The 18,536-nt window shown below is 31.2% G+C and overlaps 1 protein-coding gene across 7 annotated transcripts in view; it reads left to right on the top strand.

Moving 5' to 3' along the window:
* LOC107449579 (muscle calcium channel subunit alpha-1) overlaps nucleotides 1-18,536 on the top strand; it is a 201,325-nt gene that overhangs the window by 14,831 nt on the left and 167,958 nt on the right. For 2 of the 7 annotated variants that reach the window (XM_087164830.1, XM_087164829.1), the window contains exon 1: nucleotides 6,546-6,762. The exons of the other annotated variants lie outside the window; for them this stretch is intronic. In XM_087164830.1, coding sequence (XP_087020956.1) covers nucleotides 6,744-6,762 — 19 coding nt within the window. In that variant the 5' untranslated portion in view covers nucleotides 6,546-6,743. Of the gene's footprint in view, nucleotides 1-6,545; nucleotides 6,763-18,536 lie in introns of those variants that run through there. 7 annotated transcript variants of the gene reach the window in all.

Here is an 18,536-nt window from a genome sequence, read left to right as displayed (position 1 = left end):
AAAAAGTAACCCAATTTTACCTAATAATAGGTATTTGCTTTTTGTTTCACAGATGACTCAGTAATCGTAAAATGAAATGGTGTGAAAGTAGTATAAAATGGAGATGCATAAAAAAATGCTAAATTGAAAAATTAAAAGTAGACATGTTTGATATTTCGAAAAAATGCATTTTTTTGACTCTGAACTCCCCACTTTTTATTTCTTCTCTGAAAGGGGGAGAGCTGAGTTGTGTGTTGTTTTGTTTATTTTTCAAGTCAGTTACCCATTCCTTTATACACTCGTTTTCTAAATCATTGATTCACTTATATACTGATTTGGAAATTCCTTATTCAAGAATATTACTAATTATTCATTCACTATCGATTGTAACAATTCCATTATTCCTTCATTCATTTCTTAAATTATTCACTCCCTATAATAAAAATCCCTTACAGTTATTTTTTTCCCCTAGAGAAGCTAACATTCGATTTCGAACTTTAAAGTAAATAATTTTATCTTGCACAATAACCACGTGTAGAGTAAGTAGATTATATAATCATTTAAAAAATCAAAATTAAAATTTGCGTAAAATACAGCGACAGATAAATACCAAAGGTCGTCATAGTAACGAAAAATATTCAATGACTAGCTCTCTTAAATGATATTAATATCTGAGTATCTCTCTTTAGACAAATTTGAATTCTTGACCTTCAAAATATGGAAAAAGAGTTATTATCTAGAATTTTGGTCTGAGGTCAGGAAAGCGATTCAAAATTGGAGTCCCTTAATTTTTACTTTTTGCATATTTAGTTACATCTCGAGAACTTTTTGGGCTAATTGATTTTTATTTATTTATTTATTAATATTTTTTAATAATCAAGTTTTACAAGTTTTACATCATTTTAAATTATGTATTAATAAGGGACAAATTCAAAAATTTGAATTTAAAATTCAAATTTTGCTGTTAAAGTCCTGAGTTATTCAATTTTAAAAAAGTCGCATACTTAAAATTGTATTTCACGGGAATTATCCGACCGATTTGGTTCAAATTTGAAATTTCATAATTTAAAACCACTAACATGAAATGATGTAAAAAATCATATACCTTCTAATTTAGAACTTTTTTGACTATTCTATTTGTATAATATATTAAAGAATTTCTGTTTGCACGAATGCGTGTCTTGTATCCGGTACTATACCAAGTATGTACCGGATTACTACTGGATTGCTGCGTACCGGATTGCCTGATATACCATAGGCATTAAAAATACGACATTCAACATGAAGCTACAGTTTGTCTACGGTAAGAACTTCCCCCTCCACAAAGTGTGAGGCCTTTTGCTGCTATGGAAATAAGAATAACGCTTTTCAGGGAGGTCAGAAGCTACCCTCCCTGAAATGCGTTATTCTTGTTTATTCTTCACTCTTATTCGTTGTTCTTTATTCTAGGGCCAACACCGAAGAAAGATATTCCCTTTGTCTCGCCGACCCGAGCTAAAACCTGTCCTAAACTATGAACCCACATCCCTAATTGAAATAGTTGTACCTCGTTGCCATAGTCACCACCACGGGTAAAGACGAATGGTTAGGGGAGTTCTTACTTTAGACAAACTATAAATGAGTAAAATTGTAAGAAAATTATGAAGTCCACTCTTCTATCTTTCTAATAAGATTTTAAATTTAGAGACACTTAAAAATTTGGATATTCTCATTGAGTTAGCGTAATCTATTGTTTCAAATTAAGCTATAGACGATTCAGTTTAGTCACTGATATTAGCTAGCTTTTAGCTCTAATAAAAAAAAATACAAACAACTTTTTTTAAGCGTTAAATAAAACTTAATTATTCTTTTATTCGTTTTGGCAATTTATCTAACTGATCAAAGTGATAGTGGTAAGAGTCCTCTACTTTAGATTCAGGTCAGACGATTCTACTATTGATTTTATTTTATTTTATAACCGTCGTTGAACAGCCGACCCAATTTTCGGATTTACGACTACTAATGTTCAACTCCATAGCCTTGTAATTTTGAACCCTATCCAGAAGACAAGGGAACTTCTGGATCAAGTATTGGGAGAAATTTGCCTTCGAGGAGAACTTTTTGATGGAACTAACCTGCATTTGCGTTACATAGAGAGAAAGACCACGAAAACCTCCCACGGTTAGCCTGACGGCAAGTGCACTCTAACCCATGATCCGCGTACCACTGAGGATATTTTACGTCAATACTGTGGTCGGTGCAAGCCGGATGCGGAATTCGTATCTACCAGCCATCGCCGGGATCGAACCCCGGTTCACCTGATTGGAAGGCGACCGCTCTATTCCCTGAGCCTTCGCGGCTTTCTACTATAGATTTTATTTTATAACCGTCGTTGAACAGCCGACCCAATTTCATGGGTTTACGACTACTTACGTTCAACTCCGTAGCCTTGTAATTTTGAACCAATCCAGAAGACAAGGAAACTCCTGGATCAGTACCCCCAGAGGTATTGATTTGTTGTGGGAACATGGAGGACTTTGAGACTCGACAGATTTAACGTGCATCAGTCACCATTTACTACACGGGGAGTCTTCGGCCGGCGAGGATCGAACCCACGACCTCTTGGATATGGGCCCAGCGCCCTACCGACCAGGCTATCCCGGCCCTTCTACTATAGATTGCTCCAATTCACATCATGGTCGGATAGGTGGACTACATAACCAAATTAGCATTTCTAAAGTTATCTGAGCCCACGTATATATTTCGCTTATAGACATGTGCTTAAAACGTGTTACTATAAAATTTTATCCCTTAAAATCAACGGTAATTGAAATAGAAAAAAAGTTTTGTACTGAAAGGCAACATGATGGAGAAATGGTACTAATTCATTTTGGAGAGCGGGGAAAAAAATCCGAAAACAATTATTTACGTCAATGATGCTTGATGATTAATCCCAATACTCGATCTACGAGTTCCCTTCTCTTCTGTGTGGGTTCAAAATTACAAGACTGCGAAGTTGAACATTAAATGACGTAAAACTCAGAATTCGACCGGCTGCTTAACACAGATTGTAAAATATAAAAAAAATGATGCTTCATTTATTTTGCTAATTGAAATAAAAAATAAGCAATATTCTAAAAATTAAAATTAAATTAGGAAATGTACTTATTCGTTAGAGGGAATTGTAAAAAGTCGCCAAACTATTATTAACACCAATGATGTTTAATTTTGGTAATAAACACAGCATCATTTTTTTAAATTTTATAACCGTCGTTGAACAGTCGACTCAATTTAGGGTTTATGACTGCTGATGTTCAATTCCGGTAATTCAATTTGTCGTAATTTTGAACCCTATCCAGAAGACTAGGGAATTCCTGAATCAAGTAGTGGAGGAAATTTGCCTTAGAGGAGGACTTTTTGATGGAAATAACCCGCATTTGCGTTGCATGGAGGAAAACCACGAAAACTTAACACGGTTAGTCTGAAGACAAGGGGATTCTAACCCATGATCCGTATACTGCTGAGGATATTTTTACATCAGTACTGCGGTCGGGGAGAGCTAATTGCGGAATTCACGCCGACCAGCCATTGCTGGGATTCGAACCCTGTTCACCTCATTGGAAGGCGAATGCTCTATCCTCTGAGACACCACAGCTTTATATACTATTATTAAAAATTGTCTTTTGTATGGCAAGATATTATGGGGCAATCTATTATATGCAACCTAATCAAACCTAAAACGAAAAACGTTGCTTTCATCACTTTATTAATTTAATAAACTTTTAATATCACCTAAAATTTCTCACGTCTTTCGAAATTGATGTATCCAACGTCTTTTTTGTCTTAGGTTTGTCAAAAATATAAAAATATTTTATCCTTTTAATTCTACTTGTAAGCTTCAGTTCTTTTAATTTTTTTAATTATTTCTATTTTCTTTTTAATCGGAGAATGGTTGGACTGACCATAAAATGGTGACAAATTTTGCAACACCACCCTATATTGAAATAATATTAAAATGTTTTGGACACAGTTTCAGTGTAAGAAAATTGGTTGAAATTTTCATTTGCGATAAATATTCTGCGGCAACATGGATGTATATTTTGTAAATAGCGGTAACTATTATTGTAGTATTGTTATCAAATTTTGCGGAGTATACTTGGTGATGTATATGAAAACAATAACTGGAGAAGTCGACGGATCATGGGTTAGAGTCCCCTTGCCGTTAGGCTAACCGTGGGAGGTTCTCCTGGTCTTCCTCACCATGTAACTCAAATGCGGATTAGCTTTATCAAAAAGTTCGTTACAAAGGCAAATTTCTCCCAATACTTGATCCAGGAGTTCCCTTGTCTTCTGGATTTGGTTTAAAACAACAAGGCTACGGAGTTGAACATTAGTAGTCGTAAACCTAAATATTGGATCGGCTGTTCAACGACGGTTATAAAATAAGATAAAAATATGTTAAATAGGGTCCCAATGATTTGGTCAGGAGAGCTGTCCAAAAAGTTCCAAAAGTCCCAAAGTTTGGACCATTTAATGTTAATTTTACTTTTTGCATATTTGCCATACATCGCGACTTTTTAAGCGAATTGAAAAATCGTTGCATTCACTTATAATATGCATTCATCCAAAGATAATTCTATGCAAAAAATAAATTTTAATATATATTTGTTATTTGTTATCATTTTATGGAATAAGAGTGAAACAAATTTTGAATAGTAGGACACACAATTTTTTACCTTATTTTATAGTATCTAATTTCGAATTTTAAGTATACGACTTTCTTTTATCTTTGGATTGAAAAATTGTATAATTGTGTGCAAAAATTGTTCAATTAGCTTTAAAGTTTCTCGAGATATGGCGAAATGCGCAAAAAGTGGAATTAACATTGGTTCAAACTTCGGAATGCTCTTCTGACCAAACTAGAGGGACCCTATTTCCCAGATTGCGGCAACCTCCTATAATTTGGATGTCAGAAATCCGAATCTATCGGAAAAAAGGTATGTTTATTCAGAGAAAGTACGTTTTTGTGCCTGATTTCGTAACTTAAAATATCGATTGCACTAATTAATTATCATATTTGAAGTTATTTTTTCGTATCATTGAGAATGAGAAAAGTGAAGATCCGATTGTAAGATCAAAAGTTATTGAGGATGGACCGTTTTTTATTTTGCGCTCTGTACATTTTCTTACTCATTTTTGTAGTTTCATGTTATACAGTTCATCATTGGGATTTCAAGTTACATAGTTATATATAAGTTGTACAGATTTTGCATACCAAAACAAAATTTAACTTTGAGTTGGACACCTAAGTCAGCGTCGGTGGCTCTCACTAATTTAAAAAAAATATAGACAGAGAATAGCCATAACAATTGATTAAAAGCGGTTTCAAATTATATGTCTATTTCCTACATTGAGCACATGAGCCGCGATGGTTCAAGGGATTGAGCGTTCGCCTTCTAATGAGGTGAACTGGGTTCGAATCCCAGCGGCTGGTCTAGAGGAATTCCGCACTGCTCGCACTGACCATAGTGCTGATGTAAAATATCCGGATCATGGGGTAGACGGAACATGGGTTAGAGGCCCTTTGCGGTTAGGCTAACAGTGGAAGGTTTTCGTGGTTTTCCTCTCTATGTAACGCAAATGCGGGTTAATTCCACCAAGAATCCCTTTTAAGGTAAATTTCTCCTAATGCTTGGTCCTGGAGTTCCCTTGTCTTCTGGGTTGGGCTCAAAATGACAAAGCTACGGAGTTGAACATTAGTAGTCGTAAATCCTTAATTGGATCTGCTGTTCAACGACGATTATGAAATGAAATAAAATAAAATATTGGGCACACATTGAGTACATACTTTTAAATGCACATTTTAATTTTAAGTCAATGCGCTATGAAAAATTTTATGAACTGTTATATAAAATTATGTTCCTTTTCGTAAACGTGTACGTTTTGAACCATTTTAATTTTTTTTTTTCAAATGCGTATTTCAAGACCTTAATTAATATACTTCAATGCGTATTTTGCCCAATTCTTTATCTTTCAACAATATTTATTATGTTCAGCAATATTTATCTTGTTATTATAATCAAGCTAACTTCATTTTCTTTAAAGGCGCGTTTTGATTCAGTTTTTTTCTAACACGAATTTCTTAAACTTTCCTCTTTAATGATCCAAAATGAAACTTTAGAATAAATAAATAAATGATAATATTAAAAGTTCACGAATGACACATTAGAAATTGTTGTTATTTTGTGTCACTTACTCAACTTCAAGTTAACTTATTAATTGGTTACGACGCCAACAAGAGATAAATTCCCGAAGTTATCATTAAACCTGTAAATTCCAGTTTAATCGTTAATATATATATATATATATAATACATATACATACATTTACGTATTTTTTTTTCTCTTTAAATTTAAATAAGCATCTAATTTTTTTTCCGAAGCACCTTGTAATCACTGATATAAGAAAAAAAGAACGAGTCATTTAAAAAAAAGGGGGGGGGGTTGATTAAATTAGATATCATTTTGTGGTGTTCAGCCAGAGACTTGGCGCGAGCGTCAGCATCGATTGGCGCGAAATTCTCCTTTGCAGGCTTTGCCAAGCCGCACAGTGAAGTGAACGTCTCCTGTTCGGTGCGCTTTGTATTGTGCATGGCGGCCATGACGGGCTCGTGTGGATGGCTCTGACTAAAGCCGTATCCTACCGCGTTAACTCCCGGGAGTAACACCAACACTCCCATCCGTGTATATCTTGGATTACACAAGACGAGTGATTTTTAAAGCACCATGACTACAGGAACTGAAGGTGAGTTTTTTAAAAAAAAAATCTGTATTTGACCAAAATACCAATGATGTTGCTGGTAATACCGCAGTGGTGAATTGTACGGTGCTTTTTCTTAATTTTTATTTAATTCCCAACATACTTTTGGTTAACATAATGTTTAATCACTCTTGTTATAGATCTAGATAATACAATTTTTTTCTTGCCAGCATAGACACTCTCTACTACAGAGTACACTATTTATTAATTCTTAATTTAATGTTTAATAAATCATGATATAGATTTATGTGGTTATTTTTTTTATTTGCTAGCATCTACAAATGTTTAATATATTGTCATAGCGTATATTTGGTTAATATAATCTCATTTATGTTGTGATATATAATTCAAGTAAGTAGTATTTTTTGCTACAGAATTTTTTTTACTGTAACTTTGAATGTCTATTATAGCTAATGAAATTTTTGTCTAACGTTTTTAATGTCATATGTGTAATATTATGCTTAATGTCTTTTAGTTAATATATCTTTTGTTTACATTGTATTCGTCTAATAACAATTTTTCTTTGTAACATATACGTATAGCCGATGTAACTTTCGATGATATAATATACATTTGGCTTATATCGCTCATGGGCTGCAATAGTGGCACAACTAAAAAAACGCGCGTTTTGGACTAAGAACAGGTGTCTATGAAAATAAACATTCTTTTCAGCAGCAATACTAGCACAACTCATATTTCAACTTGAAGGTAATCTTCGTTTAAGCAAACTAAAGCATTTCTTATGCATTTTCCTTAGCAATGAAAACTCAAAACATGATTTTTTGTTTGCTGCCCATGAGCGATATAGCATAGTATGTATTTGACAATGACATTTTTTTTCTTGTATACACATGACTACTATAATTTTTAAAGTCATATTATACATATTTATGTATGGATAAAAAACATTTGACTTCTGCCATTTATTGTAATATATATTAGAGTAATGTTATATTTATCATTCTTTAAATTCAAGTCATTTATATTTTATGATAATTGTAAGGAATTTAAATCGTATCCCCTTTAAAAATTATCTTCTACATTATAAAGTGGACTTAAAAAAGGATTGAACTAATACAACTTCAATGGATTGACTGACATTTAGAATTGAAACTTGTCATGGCATTTTCGAATGGAAAATAATCGCAGAATCTAATGAAATCGTTTGCAATACGAAAGTCTTAAGCTTTAAATGCATTAACCAGTCTATCTGAAATGCGAACTTTATTAAATCACAAATCTATGCTCTATCTTTCCTATCACAAATCGTTGCTCTATCTTTCCAAATGCGAGTTATAAATCACCAGATAACATAAAAGCAGAATAATCGAACACTCCATGCATTTTTATTAATCGAAAAATTTCACGGTCGGATCTAGTTTTCCTACATTAATTTCCGTATACTTTTAGTTTTCATCAAATCGTGTTTTTCTATGAAATATTTTTCTATCCTGTATTATTCATTTTCTTATACGATTCTGCTATTATTACGTTTTTAATTGTTTTATAAACTAAGAAATTAAAACTAAAAGAATTATTAGAAAGTAATTTCATGATAGAACCTTAATACGCGACATTTTAAAATGAAAAATCTGAGTAAAAATTTATTAACCTTATTAAAATTATTAATCTTTGGTACAAATTACTTAAATTTAGTATTAAAAATCACAATTAAAGAGTTAAGTGATTCGTGCACACACTGCATTTAATATTGCATCAGTCTGTTTGATAAACGAAAATATTAAATAACTGTTTTGCACTAATAACAATATGCCTTTAATTTTAAATATTATTTTAAGAAATTGATTACTGAGAAAAATTATGTTCATTTAATAGAATCACGAGGGAAATGTTTGAACGCAGGAAGTTCACAAGCGATAGATTTATTTTTAGTACATTTACTTTAAGATTTCAACTTTCGTAGAAATTTTTTTATGACAAGATTCTGATTGCGAAGAGTTATTTTCCATTCAAAAAAAAGTTTAAATTTTTAAGTAATTATCAAATTGAAGGTTAAAATTGATAGTAGGAATAGTAGGAATTTAAAAATAAGTTTTTAAATTTTTTAAAGAGAGGAGCAAAGATTGTAATGTAGCCAAAGCAAAATATATCAATACAATAGTGTGAAGAGCACCATAAAAAAAAATTGAAACGAAAGTGGAACAAATTAAGCAAAAACAGAAAATAAAAATACGGAATAAAACACAAAATGTAACGAATTCAAATTTATTTTCACTTTCACTAACTTTGAAAAATGATTTAAAATATTTTTGTTACAAGTTTGCCAGATTATAAAAAATATGAATATAAAAGCGTAAATAGAGGATAAAGGGATGTGTTTTATTGCGCGATCTTACTGAAGCACAGAAGAATATTGATATTATTCTAGAACATTCAAAGTTTATAATAATAAAGTTGAATTTTATTTATAAAAGTTTAATTTTCATGATTTTTAGAAAAACTATTAAAATTTTTGGAAAAAAAGATTTTTGTTTTAATATTAAAAGATTTTCAGCCAAGGATTTACCCGAATTGGATTTGCGCAAGGTAAAAAAAAAAAAAAACCTAGTTATCAATTACTTGTCACATACAATTAACTCGATTTTACCTAGAATTTAATTACATTAATTGAATATCCATTGTCTGATATTAAATTTTGAAAGAGTTTGTTAAATTGTTTTTTGGATAAATAAACATTACTACAAATTCTTTTAATTCTATTCATTTGATTAAAAATAGTATCTAAATAAATGTTTTTAGAAACATTAGAATTCCATGTAATTAATTCATATGTATTAAATTTAAAATAATTTCTCTTAACATGTAATTTAGCAATAGATATTTTTTTCTTTAATACTTAAATCCGAAAAATTAAAATTAATCTTATCGTTATAATTACAGGGGCAAGATTAATTCCTCGTGTTAAATATTATTTAACAAGATTAAATAATTTTGAAAATTAAAGATAATTAAATGATCAATAACTCAAAAAATAAATTCAATATTAAGAGAATTTTTTTTTTTTTTGTAATAGTGTAAAATTGAGTAAGCTAAAAGTGATAAAAAATTAGGTCTTTGTGTTATTCTACCAATTTGAACAAGAATATGTTTTCCATTGTAAAGATAATTATTAAAAAGACCAAAATTAATTAGAATTTCCCAATAATCAAAATCGCAATGAAGGATACTTTGAAAATCATAGTAATGACTCAAAAAACCATGTTTCAGTTTACAAAGAGGAATGCTATTGAAGAGATCTTGGAAATAAAAAGTCACATTAGATTTAATTTTATTTTGTTTAATAAGTTCTAAAATCGGTTGATTATTAGTGATAACCCAAAAAAAGTCTTTAGTAATGTTAATAATTTTATTTAAGCAGTTAGAGAAAATGGTGCCTGGTTCAGTTAAGTATATTAGACCCGCGAGTAATTCCTCAAAATTCAATGGGAATTTTATGAAATTTTGGACTGATAATTATAAATTTATTTTTGAGGAATTTGCCATTTTTTAAAACTAAATTTGTCAAAATAACCCCTTCAGAACCGGCAGATGGAGTAAGAAACTCTTCCGAGTTCGTATGTACTAATCTTTTTCACTGGCATGACGACCCTGGGTGGCCCTTGGCTTTCCTCAGAATTTTAATCAATGCCGTCCTTTTCTTAGCTATAATTGTTCCAGTTTGGTCCTTATAGTTTTCAGATCTTTTTCTAGGCAATCAATTCTACTCAGAGCCGTGATGGCTCAGGGGATAGAGCTGTTGCCTCTCAATTTAGGTGACTCTGGTTCGATCCCAGTGACAGCTGGTGGATTCGAATTTTGCACCCGGCTTGCACCGACCTCAGTGCTGACGTAAAATATCCTCAGTGGTAGACGGATCATGGGTTAGAGTTCCCTTGCCATCAGGCTGACCATGGCTGGGTTTCGTGGTTTTCCTCTCCATGTATGCAAATATGGGTTTTCCATCAAAAAGTCCTCTACGAAGGCAAATTCTCCCAATACTTTATCAAAGAGTTCCTTTGTTTTCTGGATTGGGTTCAAAATTATGAGGGTACGGATATTAGAAGCCGTGAACCATAATTTGGGTCGGTTGTTCAACGACGGTCATAAAATAAAATTAATCCTCCTAAACTTTGGTCTTTTTTGGGTACCAGATGGTTTGGCCAAGAAGATCTTTATGGTAGTCATCCAAACTTAGGTGTCCTGCCCATTTAAGCTTTTGTTTACTTTAATGTCTGTTTCTTTAAATAGCTTAGAATATCATTTTTTCTAAAATACTACTCAATATTTTTTTCAAATTCAGCTAGCGTCCATACACTCAAATGTGAGATCTAATGCGATAATACCGTGTTAAGAGGACGCCATACCGTGTAAGAAAATGTTCATTGCAAATTCTCTTTCTCCTTCATTACTAATTTAAAATTTAAAGTTTTGTGAAAGTGAGTTGAGACAAACCTAGAGTAAGCCACAGAGTTTCAAATACAGAAAAGAAAATTTTAAAACATAGAAATGAAAACTTTGCATTTTAATATTTTGAAGTATTTTTTTCAGCAGTTGAAACTACATGACTCTGGAATTTGTTTGAACTTTTTCTTTCTTTTAAGTTTTAAATGAGTAATGAAGGAGAATTTGCGACGAACAATTTTCTTCTGCGGTGTGGCGGCATCCTCTTAAGATTACGTCCAGGTGATCTTGTGCTCCTAAAATCAGAGAGGCTCGTTTCGTATTGTGAGTTGTGGGCCGTGAATCCAATACAGATAGGGATAAATGATTCATTTAAAAATGTCAGTGGTTTTAATGCAGTAGAAACTAGCAGGGCACAGGTATGTTTTAGGTCCCTATAACATATCATGCTGTTTAAAATCAAACTAAAAAACTTCACATACAAGCATTTTTAAGATATGCAATATTTTGAACTAACTTTTTATTGCCCTAACTTTTTATTACTAACTTCATGTCCATAAAATAAAGCATTTTTAAATTATGCATAATTTTAAAAAAAAAAATTAAGATTCTAACCAGATGCAATCCTCACAAAAAAAATTTAATTATTCAAAACCAAGAAGCTATTTAAAATAATTAAATTTAGAAAACATAAGGGTATAACAAATAAAAAAAATTCAGAAGGTATAAATTATGTCGTCACACTATTAAAGTCAGTTATTAAAACATCTTTCAATGCACATCAGACATAAACAGTTTAAAAGTTGCTCTCCCCATATTTAATTTTAAACTCTTTCAATTATTACTTTATTCAACTAATTTTAAATACTAAACGCAGTTGCTGGTGGTCAAGCATATCTAGAGAAATTAGTTGAGTACCTTAAAACTTTTAACGTAGAAAAGCAGATTTCGGTTGACTTTTTAAGTTTTCTTGGTGATAAACTATTCAAATGATGGGTGCTAGCATGATAATCTATCACTATATCTAGAAAAAACTACACACTTTTTACTCGAGAATACCTATATTTATTAAAATATATATATTTGCACTTTTAATACAATTCATAAAAGTCTCAAGGGTAAACAATAATCAAATAAATTTATAAGTTTCAAATAATTTCAAAGTAATAAATTTATAGGTAAAAATAACCCGATATGAGGCGTATTACGAGAATTCTGCTGTTATGATAAATTTCCGCCGAAACGCCAACAAGTCAAAATTTTTGATGGTTTTCCATTGATGGAACAACATAATTTTGATGGTAACCATTCATAATTCCATCATGAGCCATTCTATTTTTTGATGGTAAATAACCTAAGTATAGTGTAGGAATTCAGACTGATTTGTGATGGTCTAACTTTAAAAAACAACGATTGTTTTAATGGTATATTCCTGAGAAACAACAAAAATTCCCATTAAACTATCATGGAAATGTATAAATGGAACCATCGTGAATTTTTGGTCCATGAGAGTTAAATTTCTCCTGATGGTTAACCATCATGGTATTAAAGTATGTTTTTTCCACCATGGCATGATGGAAGTTTGGGTATACCAAAAACCATGAATGCATACTGTAAAATGCTGAATGATAATAACCATCAAATAATGTTGGACCATCATAAATCGTACTGAAATAACATGATGCTATTTTGATGGAATCATCAAGAATTTTGGTATCTATGCGTAAAATAAAGAATACGGGTGTCAGCATATCGAATTGCGGGTAAACGACATTCGACATAAAGCTAAATGGAGTAAACAAATTGCTTTTAATTAACAAATTAGTTTTTTAATTAAAAAAAATTAGTTTTCTCATTGGTTTAGCCATTGTTTTAAAATAAACCATTCAGTTTTGTGAAGTTAATATTGACGATGTTTGCTAATTTACAGCTCTAATCGGAAAAGCTGTTTATTGCGTGTTCTGGGATATTTAATTATTTTTTTCTCTCGTTATGATCTTGTTATTCGAATTATCAACGTGATCTTTGTAGCAAGGGTGGACTACGTGACAAAACTAGTATTTCTAAGGTTACCTGAAACCACTTTTTTTTATTTAATTCTGAAACCGTCGTTGATCAGCCGACCTAATTTTTTGGGTTTACAACTACTAGTGTTCAACCCTGTAGCCTTATAATTATGGACCCAATCAAGATGGCAAGGGAACTCCTGTATCAAGTATTGGGAGAAATTTGCCTTCGTGGAGGATTTTTGAGGGAACAAACCCGTAATTGCTTTATATGGCGAGGAAAACTACGAAAACCTCTCTCGGTGAGCCTAACGGCAAGGGGACTCTAACCCATGATCCGTCTACCACTGAGGATATTTCATGTCAGCACTGTGGTCGGTGCGAACCGGGTGCGGATTTTGTATTGACCAGCCATCGCTGGGATTCAATCCCAGATTTACTCATTAGAAGGTGAATGCCGAGGGTATGCCACATCTTTATTGAACAATATATTTGATGGGTTAAAACAAAAAGAGGTTGTATTTGAAATTATTTAACCGCAGTTATACAGACAGCGCAAAGTTTCTTGAAGGACTTATTTTACTTAGAAATGAATAGAATGGATTTCTTTTCTATTTTAAAATAGCATACTAAAAATTTTATTTTTTAGTGTGCAGAGCCGTGAAGGGTAGGGAAAGTGGACATCTGCGCTTCACGCCGGTAATATTTAAAAAATAATAGTAAATAAACTAAATTTTAATTTTTAAAAAATGATCAGTATTGATAATTCAAAAACCTTTCTGTTTTATGATAACGATGTAATGGAAAAAGATGGCAATAGTATCCTCATGTCTGAGGAAAAAACTTTATAAATCAAAATTAGAAAATGAGATTTATTTAAAAATTTTGGGAACCGGGCACTTAAATGCAACATTTTTCTAATCGACGCAAATGTTTTGTACATAAAACATGAAAATTAAATGATAGTATATGAAATTTGAAGGACAAAAATAAAAATTTACAAGTTCGATATTTTTTCTTCTACAAAAATCTTATATTTGGGGCAATTCTCTTCTGGGGATACCGCAGAAAGAGTATTTTTTTTGTTAAAAATTTTTTTGTTAGTACTTATTTAATTGAGCTCGGTTTTTTACTGAAATATTAATTTTTTATTTTTAAATTTTCATACGGTGATCGTTACTGTATCTTAATTTTATGCTCTGTTTAACTTTTTTAGAACTATTCTAAAATATATTTTAATGAGCAAAATTAACTTAGATGAGAATTTTAAAAACTACTTTTTCATTTATTATACTGTTCATATTTTTATGAAGTGATTCCTATCTAGAATAGTCAATTTTGAATTTAGCCTGAATCATTTTTGCATATGAAAACTCCAATTAAAATAGTCTGAAGGAAAAAAACTATTTTCATAATTAAATTGCCAAGTTTATTAAAAACGTTTCTTTTATTTTTAATACAGTTTTTATTAAATCACATTCGGATCTGTGATGGGAAAATTTTGTAATCGAAATTTCGATCACTTTCCAACTAGCCAGTGGACTCTAATTTCCTTTTGTAACACTATGCCTGGTAGCGATGTTGGTTTCATTGGTATCATTATAGCTACAGTCTTTTATCACTAACTATAATATCTTGTTAGTCCATTTTTCGATCATTTTCCGAATAACTCAGGTACTCTAATTTCAACTGTAGATTTGTGTCTGGTAACAATAAAATTTTTTTATCTTTTTCTCACCAACACACGTAGAATTTGTCTGTATTATCTTATCTCAAATTTATCGTTACTAAATATTTTGACCACTTTTTGACTAGCTAGTATGTTTAAATTTTAAATTTGGTTCTGTGTTGGATGAATATGCAAGCATCAATCGTTTTCTGTGGTGAAATTTTAATAAACATTCCACCAACGCGTGCGTGTAAAAGACGAAGAAATAATTTTTGACGAGGTTAAATCTTTTCAATGTGTGGATGTCCTAGAAACATCAAACTGGGAGCCGAGCTCCTGTCAAAAATAAAATCAATTTTATAATTTCTTGTTATTATTGAATAACACCGATACGGACTACAAATCAACAATACGCTGTTAAATTGTCATAATGTGAATAACGGAAATGGGTGTTGTTGACTTCCAACGGAAAATGTTTGCAACCACATAGCTGCTTTAATAAATGTCCGAAATATATATAAGGTCTAGTTCAGTGCCACTGCCCGTTTTGCATTTGCCCGGTATGCTCTACATCATTGTTTTTTCAAGGTTAAGTGCCACTTCCCAGTATGCATTTAACCGATACTCTGAACACTGATGTTTCTCTTCTAATCTATCCTCTGCAGGTATTAAAATATTGAATAAATATAATATCAACGAATAAATTAATAAATTACTATCAAATCGGATAAAACAAATATTTTGGACATCATTCACCTAAGCTAATTTGTGATTGTAGACAGTCATCGGGTGAAACTAGACTGTAATATATATATATTCGTCGATTCTGTTCTTCCAGAATTTATCTCGAAATCTGATGAGCTGGTCAATTAAAAAGCTCTCATTGTTCTCGGTATTGCAGCTTCTTGAAAAAGGCGATTCTAGCTCTATTCTCCCCGCTGCTTGTATGTTGCTAAATTTAAACCAACTATCGAAAATGTCTACTTTATCTTTGACTGTCGAAGAAGTTCCTTTTTATTTTTTCACATTATAACGAAGAATTCATTTGCTATTTTTCGATAAATAAATCTACTATCGTCATTTAGACGATATATATTTCGCGGTACGGAAAACGTTTAAACATTCGCGTTATTTTGTATATATATATATAAAAGTTGAAAATATAGAGAAAACAAAGAGAATTTTTAAGATTAATGAAAAGAGAAGAAAAAGAATTATTAAAGTAAAATATCTAAAAAAAATATATATTCTTATTATATTAAAAGTCGGAAAACAAACAATTCTACTTCTAAAAGTCAACTTCTTTTTGAAAAATGAAAGAATCTTTTCATTTTTTTGTTTTCCGGCTTTTTAATATATATATATATATTTTTATTCATTTATTTTTTTGAATATTTTAATAATTTTCTTCTTTACTTTACATTAATCTTTAATCTTTTTACGTTTTCTCTATATTTATAACTTATTTTATGAGTTCTATATATTTTCAGCTTATGGGCCATAAATAAAACTTATAAATTTTCTTCGTTATCTCTTATTTTTCTTTTTATCCTTTTTGTCTTTATTGTGCTATATATACACAAGTATGTATGCATATTGTATGTATGCATATTGTATGTATGAGATACCACAAAACTTTTATCATCTGCTCTAGGCAAGACTTTTCTCGTCGAGAGTTATTGGGAGGCTAGATATATGTTAGAATAATAAACTCTGTTTTAACATTATTTGTTGTACTTTGTGTTCTTTCTTTTTATTGTTTTCCGCTGTAACTGTTCACAATCTGCCATTAGAAATTTTAAAAAGTTAAAATCTAAAAATTTAAGGCATTTATTCGACAGCCAAAGATACATTAAATGAAAATGAGTAAAAACATATTGAATTCCCTCTTTCTGGCTCAGCTGAAGCCACTTAAGATTCTTTCTCTATAGTTGATTCAACTGGACTCGGAGATGGTCTTCTTGAGTTTTATGAGAAAGGATTTTTTTTTGTGTTCAGAGGTATTTCCGTTGTTTAATTTGTCTTAGAGTAGAACAATTTGTGCCGACAAATATAACCCAATACAGGGGTGGTGGCAGCGGCTCGTACGATTTTTTGCGAATGCATGGCTAACTAGATATTATTCGATATAAGTTTATTAAAATGTGAAAACCCAATCTTTGTCAAACCTAGAAAAATATTTTCTGAAACTAACAATTTCGTTAAAGTTGGAGTGTATGAATGCTTTATTAAATCTTATTTTGGTAGGCTATTTATTGGATTTTATGTAAAATCTGTTTGATAGTAGTCAAAATTGACCCATATAAGTGATTGAAAGGTTTTTATAATGCATAAAGAGCTTTTTTTAACGCTTAATTAAATGCTTAGTATATGGAACACTAGTATGTATGCATGAAGTCTACACTAGCTGAATATCCGTTTGTCATACGGATTGAAATAAGTAAACAATCAATAAATCAATATTAATCGACGGACAAAACTGAAAGACATAGGCCTACATAATTTGATGCCTGCAAGTGACGTCATCGTAGGTAAATCGTGGCATCTGTCGATTTAGAAGACACACACGCCTGACGACGTTTACAGGTACCGAATTAAATCTGATTTCAATCACATGGTTAGACCTAATTATTTCACTTCTTCTCGAGTTGAAGTACCCAATTAAAAAAGCTGAAATAATTCTAATTTTTTATTATGATGTATTGGTGCGGGTGACTCTACATTATTATATTAAGTAAAATATTCGGCACTGAAAATGAAATAGTTGTTCGCGGCCCCGGTAGCGGAAACTGTCCGGCGCCGCAGATAATTAAAGCAACTGCAGATTACATTCGAAATATTACAAGATAAGAAGAAAAACCGCTTGCGAGATTGTGTCTTAAGAAATTTTCAAAAAGGCTCTACTTTTTCGAAATTTCTGCAATGATAGCTTCTGTGAAGGAGTTCTGCAGAAGTTCTTGCCCATACGGCAGAAATTCTCGCATAATCTTTGCATAAAAATCGAGGTATTACTCTTTAGTATACGGGAGAGTGGGGTCAATTGTAACATTTTTTACTTAACTATTTTTAACTAACAAAGAATCCAATATATTATTAGTATTAATTGACAGACGAGTAAAGTAGACTATCCTCTACTAGGAAAAAAAACCTTATTTTAAATGTTATTATATTAGTTATTAACAATTTTTGACAGTCGTGCACTTGTTACAATTGACCCCACTTACAGGGTCAATTGTAACAGTTCATAAATTCAACTAAAACATAGTTAATTATGCATATTATCATAGCTGTGATATATTTTTTTATTGATCAAAATAGTAGTGATATTTTAGGAGTAAAAATAATAATGAGCAGAGACCTAAAAGGGTTAAACTTTTAACTTTAAGGGGTTAAAAATTTTAATTTATGCTGTGAAAGGTGACAAATAAACTAATGCACATGCAACATAATATAAATGATATAGGAAACTATTGGTGGTTCTTAAAGAGTTAAGTAATGGTTTGTAAACATAAGATTATTTATTTTCAGCTGTTACAATCGTCCCTGTACTTATTGTTACAATTGTCCCCAAGACGCCACTTCAGCTTCAGTTATTAAAAACAATGCTAGTTAATTAACAAAACTATTCTTTTTTTTTTTTTGAAATGGTTATTAAGGTGTCCACTTACATATTCAGTTAATAA

This window comes from Parasteatoda tepidariorum, chromosome 5 (assembly GCF_982258835.1).
Source record: "Parasteatoda tepidariorum strain Cologne lab strain chromosome 5, Ptep-v5.0, whole genome shotgun sequence".
NCBI classification, from domain to species: domain Eukaryota; kingdom Metazoa; phylum Arthropoda; class Arachnida; order Araneae; family Theridiidae; genus Parasteatoda; species Parasteatoda tepidariorum.
The sequence above is the reverse complement of the archived record's forward strand: the minus strand, read 5'-3'. Positions and strand labels throughout refer to the sequence as shown.